Below are 24,237 nucleotides of genomic sequence, written 5' to 3' on the forward strand. Positions count from 1 at the left end.
CCTTTGTACTATTTCTGAGTAGTATGGTTGACAAAGACACACCCACATTATGAGTACACTTATATTGCAAGGCTTTTTATAGCCTATCCCTGATTTTAATTTCTTCCCCTTCCCTCTCAGTGTCTTGTACAGGGTCCGGCAAAATGATCTGACACATTTGTTGGGTTAATAAAATGCAAATAGATTAAAGAAACAAAACGTGTTTTTTATTTTCGAAAAGTACATATAATGTTTGTTTCGTTTCGTTTTCGAATAATGTTATTTTTGTCTTACCACTGCCACATTTTCTGGAGTTCTGGCGGTGCGAGGTTGGCCGGTTGATTTTTGTTTCAATGCTGATCCACTGGCTCTGAAGTTAGTAACCCATAACAAGATTGTGTTTCGAGCAGGTACGGGATGGATCATGTCTACCAAGTCTGAAGCGCAAACAACACTCGTGTTGCAGTTACAGATTCGTTCTTGATAAACGTTTCCACAATGAAAGCGCGATGCTCATTGATCCAATTCATGTTAGCAACTGAAACGAAACAAAATAACATTATTCGAAAACAAAACAAAAATGAATTGAAACAAAACAAAACAAAATGGCATTTTATGTACTTGTAGAAAAAAAGTTTGTTTCTTTAATTCATTTGCATTTTATTAAACCTACAAATGTGTTTTGCCAGACCCTGTACATCCATGTCATGAATGTTGACAGCTGTGACTAAGGAAAGGAAAAACACTCCTGAGGCTACAGTGCTTACGTCATTCTTCAGAGAACTTGACAGCTATCTGATTGTAATTTTATATCTTTTGTTGCAGATTAAAATGTTGCAACATCCGGATTGCAACACTGACATTTTGTCATGTTAAGCACATACATGGACCAGCTTGCCACTTTATTAGTTATTGTACCTTCAACAAGTGTTTTTTACTAAGCCAATTATAGAATAATCAATCACTAATATCATCTTCATCATCTTCACTAATCACTAATATGTAAAATAAATCTTTGTGTCTGACAGAAATGTGAAATGACACTTCCTTGAGCTGAATGTCTGTTGATCACTTTCAAATTTGTCAACCAAAACACATTCGTATATTTAATTACATTTTTACGTTTTGTTAAATTTGTACAGCTGTCTTATAACATTTTATCCCAGCAGAGGGCAGTGTTTGATTTTAATCAACAGGGATTTGTGAAAAGGGACGTCGACATGGCTCCAATGTGTATTTGCAGTTCGGTCATCAATAAAAACGACTTGAGAGTCAGGTGATCTACATAGAGAAGTACTAACATCAATTATTGAATTCAGTAGTCAATATTACACAGTTTCCTCTAAAATTATCATTCTTTTAGACTGACTATATCGTGGAACTTTTCAGTTTTTCCCCTGATACGGCCTTGTAATGTTGAAGTCTATGGGACGAGATTTGACAGAAGTGAGTCAAGTAATTGTCCCCCTGGTGTTTTGCACCAAGTTCGCGCCGCTCGCATTGAAACAGGCATTTGTTGCTCAACTCCATTTCTGTTACAGCCCTCCTGCTGTGATTGGGCTGTAATATTCACTGACACCCACACTTTCCTCAACTCCGTCCCTGCCTCCCAAGCACGCACACTACACACGGACGCACTCACACTAACACGTTGCGTGGCGCATGAATCCCTGTTGCAGACTTCGGCGCATGGAGCCCACTCAAGCTGTGGTTGGATAGAAGCGCAGCGTAGCTCCAGACGCGGCTTTGTTCGCCCTGCACCCGTGTGCATCTCTTGTGGAAGGAACTCCATGCCTCCTCACCACCTTCACGTCCGGAGATTGTGCGCTCTGTCCTTGCCCAGTCGCTGATTCGGAGCCGCAGACGCGAGGATCGGACAAGACGAACACAAGGCTTCTAAAACTGGATATTAGTCGAGTCACTTTTTCAAATATTTTTTTTCTTTCCCGTGGAACATCTGGCGCTATGACGATGTTAATGATGAATTTGCTATGGATATTTTTTTTCTGTCCAAACCTGAGATGCTACGGTAGGCCACCATTTACAATTTATTTGAAGAAAAACTGATGGTCTCTGCATCTAGTAGAATAATAATAGGTTCCTTCTATAAGAGACTCAATACTTTCTTAAATGTGATTCCTCTTTACTTGGGAAAACGTTAGAACAGTTTAAAATGTTTCTCCTACCGTCAAAAAATATTTCAAGTTTGAAATACAAATTCTACCGAGTGGGATGTGTTCTCTACCGCGGTCCTTTACCAAGTAAATGCTTTTATTGTTGACACGCGTTTCTAGCGCTTTTTTTTTTTTTTTTTTTAAGGATATTCTTGTTTCGGCCTGGGAAGGGCACTGTGTTGTCATGTTAATTGCACGCATAGCTCCAGGTGATTTCTATTCTTTGTCCTGCCATGTTAATTCGTTTATTCTTGTCGTGCAGAAATGTTCTGTTTTAGGTTTTAAGGACGAAGTGAAAGGAGCATGGGATGGGAGCAGGGCTTGGCGGTCTAAACCAATAGCACCCCTCCCCCTTTATGCCCTTTTAGTTGTGAAAGTGGCAGTTCTGTCAATGACCATATATCTCAATGAGCTGAGCTGAGGTTTACTGACTTCAAAGAGTGGATATTAAGGTGCACAAAGTTAGAAGTTCAAATTAAGACTTGGTCTTCGCAAAGTTGACCACATTCATCACTTCACAGTACCAGTATAATCCATACTCTGATGGTGGTTGACCTGTTTTATTTGAATTTTGGTTTTGCACAAAGAAAATAATTGACTTAAAGGACACATCATAGAAAATTGACTTTTTTTTTTTGCTTTTAAAATAATTTTCTTGTGTATCTGTAGAAAAGTGTAATATATCCCTCCAGGTGCTGCAGAGATACTGTTAAGATCGTTTTGGGGGGCTATTTTTTACTCTGTAAAGATTTCTCAGTTTTCTATGAAGTTTTTTGTATCTACTACATCACATCCGTAGGGGCAGGACAAACCAAACAAGGTAATGGGTGTTGCCAAACAAAGATCTGAGTAATCTGCCATGTTTAAAACGAATCTGCCTTGTTTGAACATTTTGATCGCTCCACTTCGGCATCCTTGAGTTGTTTGGACTACAAAAGTCGCACAGAGTAATAAACAAAGCGGATTTGTCTTAAACATGGAAGAATCTGCCATGTCTATGACTCGGATTTCCCTTTGGTAACACCTATTACCTTGTTTGGTTCGTCCTGCCCCAACGGATGTGATGTAATAGATTAAAAAAAAGTAATAGAAAACAGAAAAACCTGAACAGAGTATAAAATGTTCCCCAAAACTAACATAACAAAATCTCTGCAGCACCTGGTGGGATAGATTACACTTTTCGACACTCCTGGATACTCCAGATACACAAGAAAATGAATTCAAAAGCAAAAAAAAGTTGATTTTCCATGAGGACACGTATCATGGAAAATCTACTTTTTTTGCAACCTCTCAGCGCTAGCATGAGAGGAAAACCTACCACTCAGGCACCACCTCGCAAAGCAGAAAGCAAGGAAAACTGACCAACTAACATGTATGATCTGCAACAGCAACATTTATTGCAAAAACGCTGAGCAGATCAAATAAGGCATCTCCCACTAACCTACTATGAAGATGAACACAGAGGACTGAGATTCGACAAGTAGGAAGGTCTCAATACCAAAGAGTCAGGGAGATAACAAGATCTCACCTACCCTCTTTTATATCAAATAGTTACCCTCGCTGGCCTATATACTATTTTGACACTTGCTAAAAACACCACAATCCCATGCGGCGGACCATAGGTGATGTCACATTTGTCTTTTCCTTTTGAACGCATCAGTCAGGATCCATCCATTCAGTTTCTATACTGCTTGTCCCTACGGGGGTAGCGGGCGTGCTGGAGCCTGTCCCAGCAGTCATCGGGCAGTAGGCGGGGGACACCCTGAACCAGTTGCCAGCCGATCGCAGTGCATACAGAGACAAACAACCATCCGCAGTCACACTCACACCAAGGGGCAATTTGGAGTGCTCAATTGGCCTACCAAGCATGTTTTTGGGATGTGGAAGGAAACCAGAGTGCCCGGGGAAAACCCACGTGGGCACGGGAAGAACATGCAAACTCTACACAGGGAGGGTCGGAGGTGGAATCGAACTGGCACCCTCCTAAATGTGAGGCAGACGTGCTAACCAATGTGCCACCGAGCCGCCACTCAGTCAGGATGGTCAGTGGATTTATTTACGTGATAACTCAAAAACTTTAGCTTGATGAAGAGAATGACGTCACGTCAGCAACCATGCCCCTCCATGCGGCAGTCCTTATTGGCCAAATTTCCGGATCTTGTACCTGCCAAGATTTCTAATCTACGCAGAAACTCCCTTACAGAAAACATGAGAGTTTGCGGAACCAATTAAGTTCCTAAGTAGATGTACCACTCTAAAGCGTGATCTCTTTTGGTGTTGACATTTAACCTCTCCCTAGTTAAATTGAGGCACTGTGAGATTTGTGGAAATGTTAATTTTAAAGAAATTTACATTTACTTGTGCTCAAAATCCTCAAGTAAATCTGTGAGAATGATTTGAATGTCAAGTACATAAACTGACGAGTTAAAAGTCAAAGAAGCCGCTGTGGCAAAAAAGTGGAAGATAATTAATAAGTAGTCACTACAATATGACTCACCTAATTGGCTTTCTGAGTTGGGGAGAGCTGCTGGTGGTTGAAATAAGGCCCTTCCTTTACTGTAGAGGGTGTTTAAGGAGAGAGAACACTACTATCCCTGTAATCATATGGAACCAAACCCTTTCGGGAATAAACCAGCCCCTGGACACAGTATTTATGCTTTATACATAATAAGAAAAAGCTGCATATCATTGTTAAATTAACAAAAAGGGAAATAACTAACATGTTACTTTGCCAAAGATGCATCCTGGCAGTACGGAAAAAAAAAAAAGCAAGTCACAATCATCTTGTTAAAGTGTCTGTCTCTTGTTAAACTGAGTGACGTCACATGCATTCTTTCAAGGAGGATTGCCTCTCTTTTAACAATTATCATGTCATAAACACTTGGACATTTGGAAATGCTTTCTAGTTACATGTTAAATCTAGTTTCCACATCCTGGTATTAAATTTGTCCTCACAACTGGGGAGTATTTGTTCAATGGTACAAAGCAGAGAAGCAAATGTAAGTGAGTCCATAGGTCTTGTAGAAACAGTCAAACCTTCAGGGGTTTTTTTTTCCCCTCAAGGTTTTTTTTTCTTTTAAACTCATAAGTTGTCCTCCTCCTTCACTACACAAGTCTTGGGTAGTTTGACTTAATGTTGAACATTTTTCAATGTGGTGCATGAATGGGGTTGTCCAACTGAGTTCCAGACAGACAAAGAAACAAGTCATGGGCGAAAACATAACCTCTTTGGACAAGGCAATAAAATAGATTCATTCTGAGCTCAATATAACAAAGAATCTGTGCTGCTATAATATTACTGGCATTTCCAGCAGAATGTCACTGGCTCAACGTGACTCTACTTGCCTTTTCAGTTTTTTAACTGGATCAAATGATGAATGGAATCTGCTACCAAGGCCTCTTTTATGACATGCCATAATTCCATGATTCCAACTTACACATGAGCTGAATTTGTTAAAAAGAAAAAGAAAAAATGAATAACTTTGTAAACTCAACACTCATCATTTGAGTTTTTCTTTTTTATTTAGGGGTTCGTCTGATGTGACCGTTGCTGCTCCTTTTCAGCTACAGGGTGTCTTGCTCACAAGGTTTCATTATCATTAGTGGCAGAGCATCGTCATTTTGGCTACAACAGCCAAGACTTTGTTCTTTGTTGCTCTGGTTGCTTGCTGATGACAAGCCTGCCAAGCCTGAGAGTCCTTTTGCGTTGACATACATGTTGCCACCAGAGGTCTGGCAAAACAATGGCGCTCTGTATGCAACCTGTAAAGTTTGCATACAGAGCGCCATTCTACATACATACGGAGTATAAACGATATGATTACAGCTTGTCATAGCCCCCCCAAAAAATCTATATTTATGCTATTAAATACAAATGTGTTTGAGAGGAGGATCCCATGGCATCAATTCAAACACTCTATCAAGTTTCCACACAGTTCTGGCATGGGATAGCGATCTTACATGCTTGGTCAAATCTGACTTACGCAAGAAGTCTATACCGTAATTTTCGGACTATAAGTCGCTCCGGAGTATAAGTCACACCAGCCATAAAATGCACAATAAAGTGAAAAAAAAACATATATAAGTCGCACCGGAGTATAAGTCGCACTTTTAGGGCAAGTTTATTTGTCAAAATCCAACACCAAGAACAGACATGAACCAGCAACAACAGACTAAATGATACAATATGCTAACGTGACATATACACAAACGAGGAGCTGAGAACGGGCCTGACGTAACACGTTTATCAAACCATCTGTGTCACTCCAATTCATAAAATCCATCGATCGTGCTTTATGTAAACATTGCCGCGTATGCGCCGCATATGCTGACGTCGGACCCGTTGTAAATTGCATCTCTAATTATTCCACAGACCCATATAACGATATGTAAAGTATATTTCAAATAACTATCATATAACAACAATATTATCAAACCATCTGTGTCACTCCTAATCATTAAATCCATCGATCAAATTCCTCGTCTTTTATGTCAACAACGACGTGCGCGCACAGATCTAGTATATAACTATATTGTAGCGTTAACAAAGTACCAGGAAAGACGTGGGTTTGGTAAACGGCTCTTTATTTAACAAAACAAGAGTTCAACGAGCCAACAACTACTGAACTGTAACGATAAAAACATATACAAGTTGCTACACGAAATAAAATATTTTCGGCGCGCATACGAGTACAATAAAGATTCTTCACGTTAGCATACCCTATCGTTTAGCCTGTTGTCGCTGGTTCATGTCTGTTCTTGGTTTTGGATTTTGACAAATAAATTTGCCGCAAAAGTTTTTCTATTTTATTGTGCATGTTATGAGTGGTGCGACGTATACTCCGGAGCGACTTTTAGTCTGAAGTTGCTACACGAAATAAAAAATATCAAATAACTATACCATAAATCAGTTTTTCAAACCCTGTGTCACTCCAAATCATTAAATCCTTCAAACGTGGGGCCCTTCATCATCCCGTGAATGAATCCTTTGTCCTTTATGTAAACAACCGCCGCGTGGCACCGGTGAAGTCACTTGCAGTTCAAATGACAGTAATCCCTTGCTACATTGTGGTTCGTTTATCGCGGTTTCACTACATCGCAGATTTTTGAATTTTGAGAATTTGTGAAAAAAATCACATAAATCGCTCCTGAGTATAAGTCGCCCCCCCCAAACTATGGAAAAAAAACTTGACTTATAGTCCGAAAATTACGGTACACTCTTTTCAAATGTGTCTCTAATTGAGAACAAATTGCTGTTTGCAGGTTATGATTTTCGTTTAATGTTACCATGGAGTGAAAAGTTACTCCCGCAGACTGCTGTATGTGTTTGGATTATAATGTGTTTGTCTTGAGACTTGGTGAAGTGGCATGTGGCCTATCACCAAGGCTATATACATACGTACATACACACACAACGTTCCTTGTATATGTAAACAAATGATAACTCATGCTCACGAGTCGAGGGGGGCACTGCTGCTCTTCTATCAGATGAGCTGGTGTAGCACATATTCTCTTTCCAACCTCTTATGTATGTGTGGCATGTTTTTCATTGTTTATGATATATTGACAGTCCTGTCACAACTGAGCATATATCCATTAAATAATAGCTAAAAGATAAACCAATCGTACATAAAAGATGAAAAAATAAATAAAAGCTACCAATAAGAAAAAGTATTAGCCACCTAAACCTAAAAACAGGTTGTTCACCACAGCAATCGAGTTTTCTATTAGTACTGGCAACGAGTCTTTCATATCACCCTGGAAATATTTTGGCCCGTGCTTTTGGCCCAGAATTGCTTTCGTTCAGCAATATTGGAGGCTTTTAGAGCATCAGGAATCCTTTTAAGGTCATGTATTTTAATCAGGTTAAAATCCAGACTTTGACAAGCATTCATTCATTCATGGAAGTTCTTGTGTGTGATTAAAACTTACTTTTGAGATCTAGCGCCCGTCTATTAGACTGGATGCCCCCTTCCATAGTACGGGAAACCAATAAATACCTTTGTCAACAGAGTGGGGGGTGCTGGTGAGCTGTACTGGAGGCCCACCCTCAGGTGAATGCATTCCAGAATTTGGATTCCAAACGGCAACAGTACAAAACAGTTTTCAGTTCCTTCTTTTTGAAGCAAACCCATTTTGAGTGAACTGTTCTTTCTCATGAGAATGAGCCACTGCGCCCTCAATATGAATTTTATTTTGGAAGAGAATAGTATGTTTGCAGGAAAAAAAGCATTACTTTCATTAATGAGATACCTGTATACCTATGTAGTATGTAAATATGTACATTCGATTTTCAATGAGGCCAAAATCTGAACACCTTGCATACAAATACTGATAATAAAGAACAATTAGGTAATAGGGAGCTTGCAAAACATTGACTTGTTTGTATAATTTTACGTTTGATTTGTGGGCAGGAGACAGTCTAAAACCCAAAGTTTTTTGTTTCAAATGAATAACATAAAAATGTTCATAAAATCTAAAATGTGATTACTGTATTTTTCGGACTATAAGTCGCAGTTTTTTTTCATAGTTTGGGTGAGGTGGTGAGACCTGTACTCAGGAGTGACTTGTATGTGAATTTTTTCACAAATTTTAAAAATAAAAAAAAATAAAAAAGATGTGAAACTGCGTTAAACGAATCGCAATGTAGCAAGGGATTACTGTCATTTGAACTGCAAGTGACGTCAGCGGCGCGGTGCAGCGGTTGTTTACATAAAGAACAAAGGATTCGATCACGGGATGACAAAGCGCCCCACGTACTACCGGAATCATTAGTGGCTTTGTTTGTAAGTGACACGGAGGACGAAGAGTTTGAAGAATTTAATGATTTGGAGTGACACAGAAGGTTTGAAAAACTATTATGGCTTTTAGGCACGCCCGGTCCTACTCTACGGAGCTCTCTTTCACCTCCGTGGATGGAAGTCGAGAGCCAGCGCTTGGCCAGGTGGCTGTCCGTGGACGGTGGATGGGGCTCAGACACTGCTCCTTCGCATGCCCGGTCCTACTCTACGTAGGTCCCAGCCACCTCCATGGCTGGAAGTGCCACCTCTGGTTATGGAAATCCACACAGCCACACGCCTGGAAGTCGACGCTGGTGCTTGGGGCCGTGTGACGGTGAACTATTTATGTTATAGTTATTTGATATATTTTATTTCGTGTAGCAACTTGTACATGTTTTTATATTTACAGTTCAGTAGTTGTTGGGTCGTTGAACTCTTGTTAAATAAAGAGCCGTTTACCAAACCCATGTCTTTCCTGGTACTTTGTCAACGCTACAATATAGTTATTCACAAGATCTGTTGAATAACGACGAGGCTGACGTCAGGGCGCACGCGCGGCGTTGTTGACAAAGGACAATGAATTTGATCGATGAATTTAATGATTTGGAGTGACACAGATGGTTTGATAACATTGTTGTTTATATGATAGTTATTTGATATATACTTTATACATCGTTATATGGGTCTGTGGAATATTTAGAACTGCAACTCACAACGATTTTGACGTCAGCGGCGTGGCGCGCATACACGCGGCGCGCATACACGCGGCGCACGCCGCGCGCATACGAGTACAATAAAGATTCTTCACGTTAGCATACCCTATCGTTTAGCCTGTTGTTGCTGGTTCATGTCTGTTCTTGGTTTTGGATTTTGACAAATGAATTTGCCGCAAAAGTGCAACTTATACTCCGGTGCGACTTATATATGGGTGTTTTTCTATTTTATTGTGCATGTTATGAGTGGTGCGACGTATACTCCGGAGCGACTTTTAGTCTGAAAAATATGGTATTTCTAATAATGACTGTACAGCCCATCCCAGTATTTTTGCCCCAATATTTTGATGGATAGATGTCCCAGAAACATAACCTCCTTGTAACTAAAGCAATCAGGAGGTAATTAAAGCTCCTGGTCATCTAAGTCAGTGGTCCCCAACCACCGGGCCGCAGACCGGTACCGGTCCGTGGGTCACTTGGTACCGGGCCGCCAAGCCACAAAAAAAATATTTTTTCATCAACGATCAATTAATTCAAGTCAAGACGCTCGTCCCAGTCACGTGGCATGTTTCCCCCGTCGAGCCCGCAAAACTAGCAAAAATGAGTAAGAATTTATTTTGATAAATATAAAAAAAAAATTGGCGATTCTCCCCCAATTACATCTGTCGGTTCAGGTCAAGACGCTCGTCTCGGTCACATGACGTCACCTCAGTCAAGCCTGCGAAGCAAGCAAAAATGAGCAAGAAACAGATATGTTTGGAAAGCTTCTTCGGAAAGGGAAAGAGCCCAATGAGGAGACAGAAGAAGAAGAGGCTACGACTTCTAAGAATCGGAAAGCTGCATTTAAAGGAACATTTCTGGAGTCCTACTTAAAATAAAGATTTATCGCCACAAGTGACTCTGACGTGCCAAGCCCACTCTGCATAATATGTGGCGACAGGCTTGCTAACGAGGCAATGAAGCCTTTAAAACTGCTTCGGCACATGGAGACCTAGCATCCTGCATTATGTCATTGTGTCATTGTCTCCGATTACGCCTAGATGGGACCGGCTCGTTTCTGAGAAATAAGGTCAGTGCTCCCAGTAATTCAACGTAATGGTGAGTTTTATTTTTATGTCGTTTATACTTGTTTTGATGCAAGTCGTACCATTTTATTTCATCGTATTTATATATTTATTATAAATGTTTTATTTATTTATATAAATGTATTATTTATTTATATAAAGGCGGTCCGCAAAAATATTTCTGACACGTAACCGGTACGTGGCGCAAAAAAGGTTGGGGACCACTGATCTAAGTATTTGAGTGGAACGAGAACTGTACCACTTTTTTTTCATAGTCATCACAGACAAGAAAGACTGCATTACTGGGGTTGTCCTACAACCAAACCGCAATATAAATAAAAAAACATTCTCGCGAACTATGAAATAGGTCCATGCAGCAGCGTGCAATGAATGAGTCAAAGAGCGGTTGAACATGGGCTTTTGACAGGCATCTCAGAAACCTAGAACGAGTGGTCCATTTTGAGAAAGGAGGAAATAACTGTTAAAGGGGTCTGAAAGGGAATGAATGAATGAATGAATGAACGAATGAATGAATGCCATAGAAAGAAATCAAAACTATCGAGAACTAACAACAAGGCAAATAATATTGTTACAGTTTACCATAAATTACACCTTTTTTTCAGGCATGAATAATCATTTTGATTTGTGAAACAAGTCGTGCTACGAGGGAAATAAATCTAAAGCCCTTAAAACATAGAAGGAAGTTGGGAGCAAACAAAAAATGGTGCTTTAGTACAGACTGTGTTGTCAATCTGGAAATGTAGCAGAGGTTAAGAAGCATCAGAAGTAGAAGACAGCCATTTCTATATGTTCAAGTTCTATATGAAGGCTCAAGGCAAAGCTAGGGACAGGTTAATTCAATCAACAACACTGGAACAGAATTGCAATTTCCAAATGTTTAAAGCATTTCAAGTGGGCAATTTAGGAGACAGAGATTGAGGTTCCCTTTCCATCGCTGTCATCACAAATGTTCTCTTAAGGCATGTATTGGCATCTCCGGGCTTCATGTTAATGGCCATGCTTTCCATGACCTATTTATGGGACTTTGGCCCCTGCCAACATGGCTGCTACATGTGTCCAATCATTCATTCGCTATGATGGGAGTGGCATGTCTCTTAGTTTGCTCTAGTCTTACAGTAAATCTCTGGCAACAGTGGCAGAACCAGCGAGTACGGGTACGAGTCTCTGTCTGTTGTTTGTGCCACAGCACCAGTAAACAACAGCGACCAATTCTGGAACTAACAGACTTTGATCATTACTGTACAAAGGGGTGTTGTAAGTGGACTGGCACCTTCAGTAGATGATACATGGAAACTTGTTTCGCATCTAAGTGTCTCAGTAAAATGCTGGCAGAGGATAAAGAATATATGACTGTTGTTATATTGTTGGTCTACATGTGTTGCTGTGCCATTCATTTAAGTACTTATTGCTTAACTCCTGAAGAATCTTTATTGTACTACACTATGAAATTTCACATGATGTCAGGTGGCTGAAGGCAAAGTGGTCAGACTACTTATTTAAAAAAAAATATATATTTTTTTTTTACTGTGGCAGTGTGGGGTTTAGTGTTGGAAAAAAAAGAGTAAATTGATGATTTTACCTTTTTCTCTATCGCTGCACTTTGAAGTGTCCGTTGAAAAGATGATGTTCTGAAAACTACATTTCTTGAAATTAAGTTCGGCTGTAAATGCTGTAAGTTTCATTTCATTTGTGTATGTGTGGGGGGCCATGTGTTTAAATAGAGGAATTAGAGGCATTAATGTTATGCAATTTTGTCGCTTTATGAAGTACAATTCATTCACTGCCGTTAGGTCACAGGCATAACGGCCACACATGCCACTCCATAATCGTGGAATTGAAAAACGTAGCAACTTTGTCGAAATTTGACAGAGTTAGGAGTGAAACATACAGCTATCTGTTAAAAAGCGTAAAAGTAAAAAATTGTCTGAAAAATACAACATGAATTAAAGTACTGTTCACTGGTTGTTAATCATGACCGGGCGTTAGCCATCATTCAAGGTAAAAAATCAGAAGTACCTTTTTAGTCTGAGTTTGTATGGTGTCTAACTTTGAATTGATTTCTAATGATTTCTAATAATCAAAATTTGGTAAACGTCCACTACAAAATGGATGCGTTTCTTTGATACAACACCAGTGCATTGTGTCACAAATTCATGAGAGAAGAGGGCTAGCAGTTTCCAAAATAAACCTGGCCGGTGATTGTAAAAGTTATACTCGTTCTGGCACATTGATTACAAGAAAGTCTATTGAACCACAACTGCTGCAAACAGACTTTTCATGCTTTTAAGCAAACAATATCTCTTGCCAAACTATTTTTTTTTAAAGTTTACAGTGCATTATTTTAATGAAGATATATCATCCGGTTATGAAAACACTACTGCTTTGGAACCATCTATGCTAATCTTTTGAGATTCTCATTGCACTAGCTAGTTGCACCAAAGCTTGAGCATCTGATTTCAATGTTTCCTTTGGTTTTGACTTGGAGTGCATTGGCTTTGATAACCTGCTGCTGTTTCACCTGTATTGTACAATCTGCCCAAATCTGCACAAACTCACATTTATACATCATCCACCGTACTTTTAGCAGAGTCCCCCATTTCAGTCCTTTCCTGATAGTATTCATACAGTACATCCTGCATGATCGTGGGAGTCATCTTTCATGAGATAGAGGAATAGAGTAATTGAACATTGATAGCATTATAGAAGGGTGTCTGTAGTGCTATCAAACAGGACCCTTTACTTTGTTTTTATCTCTTTAATTTATCTCTAGTCTGTTCAAACCTAAGATTGACTCTATCACACAGTATTGCAAGAAGGTCTGGTCGCTTCAAGTGGTGACATTTCTAAATATCTTAGTAAATGAACATAAAATAGTTGTACATGTATCTACAAACAAAAATCACAGCAAAGTTTTTCCTGTTGGTACGAGTAGCCTCTATTGTGATAAACTGCTGTATGTTAACATGTCTTGGGTCTGTTAATCATTATAGCCCTGGTTCTGGGAATAATTAGAGCAAAGCATAGTGTACCCATGGGTTGGGCTCAGTGTGAATGAACTGTGACAGAATAGCCTGTGTGAGCACACTAACAAGACATAATCTATATTGAGGATTAGTTTGGGGTTTAAGAAGTCTCTTTATACGTCGGTGTTTTGTTTCAGTACCAATCGCATAACATACTGTATCTGTAATGTTAAAGAGCCTGTCAGCTTTCACCCCACGATGCACTCTCGTTGTATATAAAAAACAAAAAAGAGGCACAATGCACCAAAATGGTCAGTGACACACATCAGCAACAACATCCAGACGGTGGGAGTGAAGTTATATCACAATCTACTGTTGGAAGAAGACTTCATCAACTCAAGTACAGAGGATGCAAACACACAGTGTGAACATAAAATCTCTATTCAGGTAAAGCAACAATAAAATGTTTGGATAATAAACTGCAGTCGGGGAAATGTTTTAATATACTTTAATGCAAATAAAACTGTATCAGATTAATTGATGGAATTATCGATAGAATAATCAGAAATCTACAATAGAGACAGTCCTTCTTCAAACAGATGGGCCAGAGCTGATATACGAATGTCAAAGAAATATAGGCAGACGTGCTATCCATGAGGTCTTAGTTAAAGTCTGATTCATTTCTTTCATGAAATGAAAATGCTTGCTTGATATGTTGTCAAATGTTTAAAAGCTGTTTGATTAATAAATTGCCTGGACTATTTCTCAAGATGTTGTACATAAGTTCCATGAGGTGAAAGATGGGGGCCCATTTCTCTGAACTCCATTCATATGCTTTCAAGGTCAAAGTTCAGTTAAAGCTCATGTAAAAATATCACAATTTAGACAGAAATGTCACAATAGTTATTGATCAAGTTCATTTGAATGTTTGTTTCTCAGAGGAAGAAGAGACTCTTTGTTTTGGCCGGGCTCCAACATGTGTCTGGCCATCGTTCCCATCAGAAGATATTTGGAGCCATGGGCAATGTTGTTGAGTCTGTTCATAATTATCCTGTTTAAGCGTCCCAGGATGTGTGCTCATGTTTTACGGCACATACTTACCTACCTGTGTAACAGAGCTATGAAATGCTTTATATTTTGGATATGATTAGATGCCGACCCCTCACACATTCCATTTTAACCTAATTAATATTAACTTCCAAAAAAGTGCACTTCGGTGCAGTTAGTCTTGATGCTGCTTTTCTCAGGTGTTTTAGCCACAAATGAAAACAGATTCTTCATCTTGAAAATGCAATTTTCACTTGGTGTTTGTTGAGTACACAATTGGCATGAGGGCATAAAACCTACCTTAAAAGGAAACCTCTTAGGGTACTACTAATCAAAGAAACTGACACTGAGCCCCTTCCTTAAAACCTGCCTGTTTGTAAACACTTTCTGCTTTTGTATATTTAGAACCATATTTAAAAAAAATATTTCGAGCGCAAAGGCAAACACATATGCTTTGAATTGTTGACTGAACCACTCATACAACAGGGTCCATAAATTCTGAACAGCAGTGGAAAAATAATTACCTCATGCCCTTCATGCTGAAATATCAATACCACACAGTGGAAAGTTGAGCAGCAAACTCTGTATGACTTGTGCTCAATTTGTACAAATCTGCCCTTCCTCCCAGTCAAAAAGAATTCTTATTTGTAGTACAAAAGAAGTTGAAGTGTTCATGTAAATCAGTAAGGAAGACCCAGGCAAACACAATGTTACCTTGAATTACCGTAATTTTCGGACTATAAGTCACGTTTTTGTTTTTTCTTAGTCTGGGTGGGGGGGGCACTTATACTGAGGAGCGACTTGTATGACACGGAGGACTAAGAGTTTTAAGGATTTAATGATTTGGAGTGACACAGAAGGTTTGAAAAACTATTATGGCTTTTGCGCACGCCCGGTCCTACTCGACCGGGAGCTCTCTTTCACCTCCGTGGATGGAAGTCGAGGGCCAGGTCTCGGCCAGGTGGCTGTCCGGGAATGGTGGATGGGGCTCGTACATGGATTTTACGCCCGATCCTATTCTATGGAGCTCTCTTCCACCTCCGTGGCTGGAAATGCCACCTCCGGGGATGGAAGTCCTCGCTGCCGCACGCCTGGAAGTCGACTTTGTTAATGCTACATTATAGTTATATACTAGATCTGCGGAATAACGACAAGGCTGACGTCAGGGCACACGTGCGGCGTTGTTGACAAAGGACGAGGAATTTGATCGATGGATTTAAAGATTTGGAGTGACACAGATGGTTTGATAATATTGTTGTAATATGATAGTTATTTGAAATATACTTTATATGTCATTATATGGGTCTGTGGAATAATTTGAAATCCAACTTACGAGTCCGACGTCAGCAGCGCGGCACATATGCGGCGCATACGCGGCGCATATGCGGCATTGGTTACATAAAGGACAATCGATGAATTTAATGAATTGGAGTGACACATATGGTTTTATAAACGTGTTATTTATATTAGACTTATTTGAATAACTGTTAATGTTACGTCAGGCCCGTTCTCAGCTCTTCGTTTGTGTTTATGTCACGTTAGCATACCTATCGTTTAGCCTGTTGTTGCTCGTTCATGGTTGTTCTGGGTATTGGATTTTTTTCAAATAAATATAAAATACTATATTAATACGTAGTACAAAGTACAAAAGACATACAGAAAATAATGTATAAATAATATAAATATGATACGTGTGTGTGTGTGTGTGTGTGTGTGTGTGTGTGTGTGTGTGTGTGTGTGTGTGTGTGTGTGTGTGTGTGTGTGTGTGTGTGTGTGTGTGTGTGTGTGTGTGTGTGTGTGTGTGTGTGTGTGTGTGTGTGTGTGTGTGTGTGTGTGTGTAACTTAGATGTAGCTAAAGTATACTGTGAATATGTTTTTAGAACTCTTTTATTATAACAACTTTTTATAACAAGGTACAAGTGTACATACTGTAAAAAAATTTTTAGAACTGTTATTATTATTATAACATTTGTTACAACACAAAATGTGTTTTTAGAACTCTTGTGATAACAACTTTTTATATAAAAAGGTACAGGTGTACTAGATTGTGTGGGCACTCCCTGCCTTCTGCTGGCGTGTGGGCAACTTTCATGTCATAATTCTTCAATTTAGAAGTTTTATTTAGAATATTAGATTTTAGGAGGGGATCCGCGATGTACTATAGCCGCGATAAATGAACCGCGATGTAGCGAGGGATTACTGTACAATGAAATTCCCGGGCCCTCCAATCTAAATTAGGCAGAATCAGATAAAGGAAAAATACAAATAGTGAGAGTTCCCAAGGATATCCAGATAGCCCCCCCCCCCCCAAAAAAAAACAAGGGGTGGATTTGTGAATGCCTACTGACCCAAAAAAATCCAACATCCAGATAGATAGACAGACAGACAGACAGACATGTTGAAAATATCAGAATTTATTTTAAAAAAAATCATGGCACAGTTCGTTTTGTTAGTATTTTCATCCATCCATCTTCTGTACCACTTATCTCCTATCCAAGCAGTCATCGGGCAGTAGGCGGGGGACACCCTGAACTGGTTGCCAGCTAGTTGCAGCATTCTCATCTATTTCATTTTATTTACATTATACCATTACTAGAATGTATTCCTTAAAATCAGCATAAACCTGTGAATTTCAATTTGAGCTGTAAATCGGTTAGGCTGTGGATCAACCAGGTTAATTTAATAGCAGTAGTAGTAAAACTTGCACACATGTACACAAAGTGTAACTCTTCTAAAGGTGAACATCAATAAGTAACAACCCCCTCAAAAAAGACACTCATCCGGATGCAGAATAACAAAACACATCATCTATTTATTTGAGTTTGAGTCCAGCACAGAACTCGAGATGCTGAGCACTGTTAGTAAGTTCACCACATTAGAGTATCTGCAAGCATACTAAACAAACATTCACTAAACAAGACTGATGTGAACAATATTTCTTTGATTCAAATGTCTTGTGATCTTGTGTTAAGCAAAAAGTGGGCCAAACCATTTGGGTATCAGGTCCAGGTGCAGGCAGGCCTACTTAACAGCGCTCTTGAATCTACAGGAAAAAAGAAAACGGTACTGGAAAGCATGGGAAAACAGGTCTTCGTACTGGAGAGTACAATGTTTTGTGGCATTATAAGGACTAATCATTCTGTGATTTTAAGGTTGGTAAGACAGGCAGAAAGCCTTCAGTTAATACGGTTTGTCATGAGTCTGTGAAAAGAAAATATGTTAACAGCAGACTTGACAAACTAATTTCCTCTCCCTTGTAAAGTTGCATTTGCCAAGTTAATCACAGCTCTAGAATAGTAGAGGAAAGAAAGAAAGGTTGGAAGTAAAACGGTGGCTTTTTCTTACTGATCCTTGTCTTACTATGATGTGAACAAGTTATCTATTCACATGGTACCTTTGAGCAAAACAGTACACTGAAGAGAATGGCCAAAATACTTGGGGTAGATTGTTAGTGGCACAAGTCTATGCTTCACAACTCACCTTAGTTTGGTACAGCCTTATCAGGAAAGCAATAAAATGCAAATCGAGTTCTAGCTCATCACAGCCCTCTCCGTCTCATTTATTGTCTTGTCTTTGAGCTGCCAAATGGGCAAATATTTAAAGGGAAGTGGTTCCTTTTTATGGGATGGGTATTGTTGTTTTAACTCAGTCATGGAGATGGAGTTACCCTTGTGTAAGATGTCTGTAGATTAAAACTAACATAGTGGGGAGATAGCATCAGACCAGTAAAGGGGAAATTCCCGTGCTTGCAAGTGAAACCATCTGACAAGCTAGAAAGTGCCATGACAGAGACAGTATTTTCAGAAAGACTGCTTTACATGAGTGTTTGTGTCTAGATGATAAGAAGCAATGGAGCCTGTGTGAGAAAAAGAGTCCCATCTGGACACCATTTGTTTAGAAGGGGAACTTCACAATAACCATGTCTTAATGGACCTTCACTTTGAAGTTTCTAAGTGTGAGGACATCATTTGACGCTGACCAACCTTTTTGTTCAACATTTGTGGCATGGTAAATGTTAGTTATAAAGTGTCTGTAAATGTCCAGAAATTTTGCAAAATGGGGAGTTTTACTGAGCACGTTTTGGTCCAACTATGAATGTTTATTCATAGTTGGACCAATTGGACAACCAAGAAAGGTTTGAATCATTGTGGATGGTTCGGTAAACTTGTTATTTATGTTGTAGTTATTTGAATAACTCTTAATATGTTACGTTAGACATGTTCTCAGTTCCTCGTTTGTGTTTATGTAACGTAAGCATTCTGTACTGTTCAGCCTATTCATGTCTGTTCTTGGCGTTGGATTTTGTCAAACAAATTTACCCCAAAACTGCGACTTATACTCTGGTGCAATTTATATACCGTACTTTTCGGACTATAAATCGCTCCGGAGTATAAGTCGCACCAGCCATAAAATGCACAATGAAGTGGAAAAAAAACATTTATAGGTCACTCCGGAGTATAAGTCGCACTTTTGGGGCAAATTTATTTGTCAAAATCCAACACCAAGAACAGACATGCTAAACAGACACCAAGAACAGACAGGCTAAACGATACGGTATGCTAACGTGACATATACACAAACGAGGAGCTGAGAACGGGCCTGACGTAACATTCAGAGTTATTCAAATAACTATTACATAAATAACACGTTTATAAAACCATCTGTGTCACTCCCAATTCATTAAATCCATCGGTCGTCCTTTATGTCAACAATGCCGCGTATGCGCTTGCACTTCAAAATATTCCACAGGCCCATATAACGATATATAAATAATATAACAAACTAGAATTTGCAATCTTTGGAGAAATTGCGTGTGAAGGCGAAATCTTTGAATAACTTCTTGGGGTATGCTGCCGAATGATGTTGAAACGAGTTAAATTACTTGAGAAATGTAGAAATTAAAGGTGAAAAACGGAATTTTGGAGAATTTGGTGGAATTTCAAATTTGAAAATGTGGAATTTGTGTTGAGTGGGAATTTGGGGAATAGGGAGGAAAAGGATGAAAAGTTGAAAGTTGGAATGGGTTGAATCGGTTAAAAATGTGGAAATTAGAGGTGAAAAACAGAATTTTTGAGAATTTGGTGGAATTTCAAATTTGAAAAATGTGGAATTTATGGTAAGTGAGAAGTTGGGGAATGTCGAGAATCTTTCCCAATGTGATGTGAATGTGCTGAATGATGTGAATTTCAAACTGGAATGCCGTAAATGTGAAATGTTGAATGTGCCATGAAGAATGAATGGGGGAAAATTTGTCGGAAAACTGAGAATTTTCGGAATAAGAAAAATGGAAGCGCTCATCTTGTGAATATTTGGAATGCGTGAAAGGTGGAATGGAGTGAATGGGTTGAATTGTGTGGAAGAAGGACAGAAAAGTGAGGAGAATAGAATAGAATATTATTATTATTATTATCTTCGCATTCACACAATAATAAAAGAGAATGGACTAGAGTAACATAAGTGAAGGCCTTCCCCTTCACACAATAACTATTATATAACCAACTAGAATTTGCAATTTCTGGAGAAATTGCGTGTGAAGGCGAAGAAGCTGAATATTTTTTTGGGGGGAATATTGCGGAATGATTTTGGAATGAGTTGAATTTCTCGAGAAACGTAGAATTTAGAGGTGAAAAACGGAATTTTTAAGAATTTGGTGGAATTTCGAATTTGAAAATGTGGAATCTATGGGAGATGGGAATTCACGGAATAGGGAGGAAAAAGATGAAGAGTTGAAAGTCAGAATGGGTTCAATCGGTGGAAAAATGTGGAAATTAGAGGTGAAAAACGGAATTTTGGAGAATTTGGTGGAATTTCAAATTTGAAAATGTGGAATTTATGCGAAATGGGAATTTGGGGAATAGGAAAGAAAAAGATGAAGAGTTGAAAGTTGGATGGGTTGAATCAGTTGAAAAATATGGAAAATAGAGGTGAAAAACGGAATTTCGGAGAATTTGGTGGAATTTCGAAAAAATATAAATATTTCGGTTCAATTTGGGTCACTTCCGGTTTATTTGGGTCACTTTTGGTTCAATTTAGGCCACTTCCGGTTTATTTGGGTCACTTCCGGTTAAATTAAGGCCACTTCCGGTTTAGCTGAGGTCACTTCCGGTTTAATGTAGGCAGCTTCCGGTTTAGCTGAGGTCACTTCCGGTTTATTAGGGTCACTTCCGGTTGAATTTTGGCCACTTCCGGTTTAGCTGAGGTCACTTCCGGTTTATTTGGGTCACTTCCGGTTCAATTTGGGCCACTTCCGGTTTAGCTGGAGTCACTCCCGGTTCATTTTGGGTCACTTCCGGTTTGCCTGAGGTCACTTCCAGTCTATTTGGGGTCACTTCCGGTTTGCCTGAGGTCACTTCCGGTCTATTTGGAGTCACTTCTGGTTTGCCGGAGGTCACTTCCGGTTCATTGGGGGTCACTTCCGGTTCATTTGGGGGTCACTTCCGGGGTACCTGGGGTCACTTCCAGTCCAATCAGGGCTCATTGGGGTCACTTTAGGGTCAATCCAAGATGGCCGCCACATAGTGGAAGTGGTGGGGGTCAAGGGGGTGAATATGGGAAGCATAAGGTGAATAAAGTTGGAATGGGTTGAATCGGTTGAAAAATGTGGAATTTAGAGGTGAAAAACGGAATTTGGGGGAATTTGGTGGAATTTAAAATTTGAAAATGCGGAATTTTTGGGAAGTGGGAATTTGGGGAATAGCGTGGAAGAATATGAAGAGTTGAAAGCTGGAATGGGTTGAATCGGTTGAAAAACATGGAATTTAGAGGTAAAAACAAAATTTTGGGGAATTTGGTGGAATTTGGTGGAATTTCAAATTTGAAAATGCGGAATTTTTGGGAAGTGGGAATTTGGGGAATAGGGAGGAATAATATGAAGAGTTGAAATCTGGAATGGGTTGAATCGGTTGAAAAATGTGGAATTTAGAGGTGAAAAACGGAATTTGGTGGAATATGGTGGAATTTGGTGGAATTTCAAATTTGAAAATGCGGAATTTGGGTAATTTATTACCTTCGCCTTCACACAATAAAGTGAATGGAGTAGAATAACATAAGTGTGAAGGCCTTCGCCTTCACACAATAATAATAAAGTAAAAGGAGTAGAATAACATAAGTGTGAAGGCCTTCGCCTTCACACAATAAAGTGAATGGAGTAGAATAACATAAGTGTGAAGGCCTTCGCCTTCACACAATAATTTATCACCATCTGTGTCACTCCAAATCATTAAATCCATCGATCGTCCTTTCTGTCAACAATGCCGGCCGGGTCTAGTTGCTGACGGCACTTGCACTTCAAAATATTCCACAGGCTCATATAACGATATATAAAGTATATTTCAAATAACATATTACAACAATATTATCAAACCATCTGTGTCACTCCAAATCATGAAATCCATCGATCAAATTCTTCATCCTTTATGACAACACTGCCGCGCGTGAGCCGCACAGATCTAGTATGTAACTATATTGTAGCGTTAACAAAGTACCAGGAAAGACGTGGGTATGGTAAACGGCTCTTTATTTAACAAAACAAGAGTTCAACGAGCCAACAACTACTGAACTGTAACGATAAAACCATATACAAGTTACTACACGAAATAAAATATATCAAATAACTATAACAGAAATAAGTTTTTCAAACCTTGTGTCACTCCAAATCATTAAATCCTTCAAACGTGGGGCCCTTCGTCATCTTCGTCAGCCCGTGATCGAATCCTTTGTCCTTCATGTAAACAACCGCCACGTGTCACCGGTGACGTCACCGGTGACAGTAATCCCTTGCTACATCGCTGTTCGTTTATCGCGGTTTCATTACATCGCGGATTTTTGAATTTTGAAAATTTGTGAAAAAAATCACATATAAGTCGCTCCTGAGTGAGTATAAGTCGCCCCCCACTCAAACTATGAAAATAAATAAATAAATTGACTGTGGTGGCCGTTTGTCTACCCTCGATCATCGGACACGTATGTATGGCTGCGGAACAAGAGGTTTGTACGGCTTCGTGCACCAACTGCACCCTTCTGTTAGAGAGGTTGTCCCTGCTAGAGAGACGTGTCCGCCAGTTAGAGCAGAATAGTGCGATAACAGTAGATGTGGCGGACACAGTCGCGGACTGTAGTCAGCCCGCTAGCCCCGTTAGCATTAGCCCCAAGCGGCTTGCTAATCGCGATGAGCCAGGTAAGACGCATAGCCGTCCAAAGTCATCTCGGTCTACTGGCCCTCGCACCTTGGTCATAGGTGACTCCATTACCCGAAAAATCACGCTTAAAAATCCAGCCACGGTAATGTGTATTCCTGGGGGCAGAGCACCCGACATAGAAGCTAATCTTAGGGAGCTGACTTGCAATAGGACTAGTCAACAGCGTAGTTCCAACAACACTAGCTACTCTGATATAGTGATACACGTCGGCGCCAATTATGTTAGGATGAGGCAATCTGAGATCACAAAGAGAAACATAGCGAGGACTTGTGATCTCGCCAGAAAGATGAGTCGGCATCGAGTATTTGTCTCTGGCCCCCTGCCTGGGAGAGGCTCTGATGAGAGGTTTAGTCGATTAGTCTCCCTTAATCGATGGGTGGCTGGGTTCTGTAAAAAGCAGGGACTGTATTTCATAGATAACTGGTCCTCCTTCTGGGGCCGCCCCGACCTGCTGAGGAAGGACGGCCTTCATCCTAACCATGAAGGCGCCTTCACTCTTTCTAGAAATATAGATTACTGTTTGAGCCACTCATGACAGGTCACCTTAGAGCAGGCCGGAGCACAGGTGACTAGACCACCTGTCAGGATGGGTTTGGAGTCAGTTAAGTTCGAGTTACCTAGCGCTAGGATAGACTTCCAGCATGCACATAGCTCCTTGTGTAGACTAGAGCGTCACAGTTTGAATAGTGCTACAGTACACATGAACACACTTTCTACTGACGTGGCAGACAAATCCAAACGCTCCACCCCGACCGGTATAGCCGATGATATGGTGCCTGTTTCAGATAATATTACGTGTGTACCAAATATTTACTATCAAATTCCTACGGTCGTATCGTCCCACCGCGCGAATAAACAATTGAGAGGTGATGTCAGGCCGAGAGAACACAATCTTACTTTCATTTCGTTCAAAAATCCTCTGATAAATACAAACACTGACCAACCGATTACACTTAAACTTGGTTTTATGAATATTAGATCGCTTCATACAAAAGCAGTTCTCGTTAATGACCTCATCACGGAACATAATCTAAATATATTTGGTCTTTGCGAGACCTGGTTAAAACCTAATGAACTGCTACCGCTTAATGAGGCCTCGCCTCCAAATTTTGTGAGCTCGCATGTGGCGCGTCCTTGAAAAAAGGGTGGGGATGTTGCCCTCATCTCAAATTCCGATCTTAGATTTACGCCTCGTTCGATTAACATATTTAAAACATTTGAAGTTCTCACTGTCCGATCCACCGCTTTACCGTCATTTTATCTTGCTGTTATTTACCGTCCACCTGGGGCTTACGCTAG

At 39.8% G+C, this 24,237-nt stretch overlaps 1 protein-coding gene across 2 annotated transcripts in view; it reads left to right on the plus strand.

The window, feature by feature from the left end:
- The first annotated feature begins 1,534 nt into the window (after positions 1–1,534).
- The window catches only part of ror2 (receptor tyrosine kinase-like orphan receptor 2), a 62,463-nt gene continuing 39,760 nt past the window's right edge, over positions 1,535–24,237 (plus strand). Inside the window, exon 1 of one of the 2 annotated variants that reach the window (XM_085926748.1) lies at positions 1,535–2,008. In XM_085926748.1, coding sequence (XP_085782874.1) covers positions 1,945–2,008 — 64 coding nt within the window. In that variant the 5' untranslated portion in view covers positions 1,535–1,944. Of the gene's footprint in view, positions 2,009–9,450; positions 10,715–24,237 lie in introns of those variants that run through there. The other variant, XM_085926749.1, reaches the window with a different exon arrangement.

The sequence above is a fragment of the Syngnathus leptorhynchus genome, chromosome 12, assembly GCF_054491065.1.
Source record: "Syngnathus leptorhynchus isolate UIUO chromosome 12, UIUO_Slep, whole genome shotgun sequence".
In the NCBI taxonomy this organism is placed as follows: domain Eukaryota; kingdom Metazoa; phylum Chordata; class Actinopteri; order Syngnathiformes; family Syngnathidae; genus Syngnathus; species Syngnathus leptorhynchus.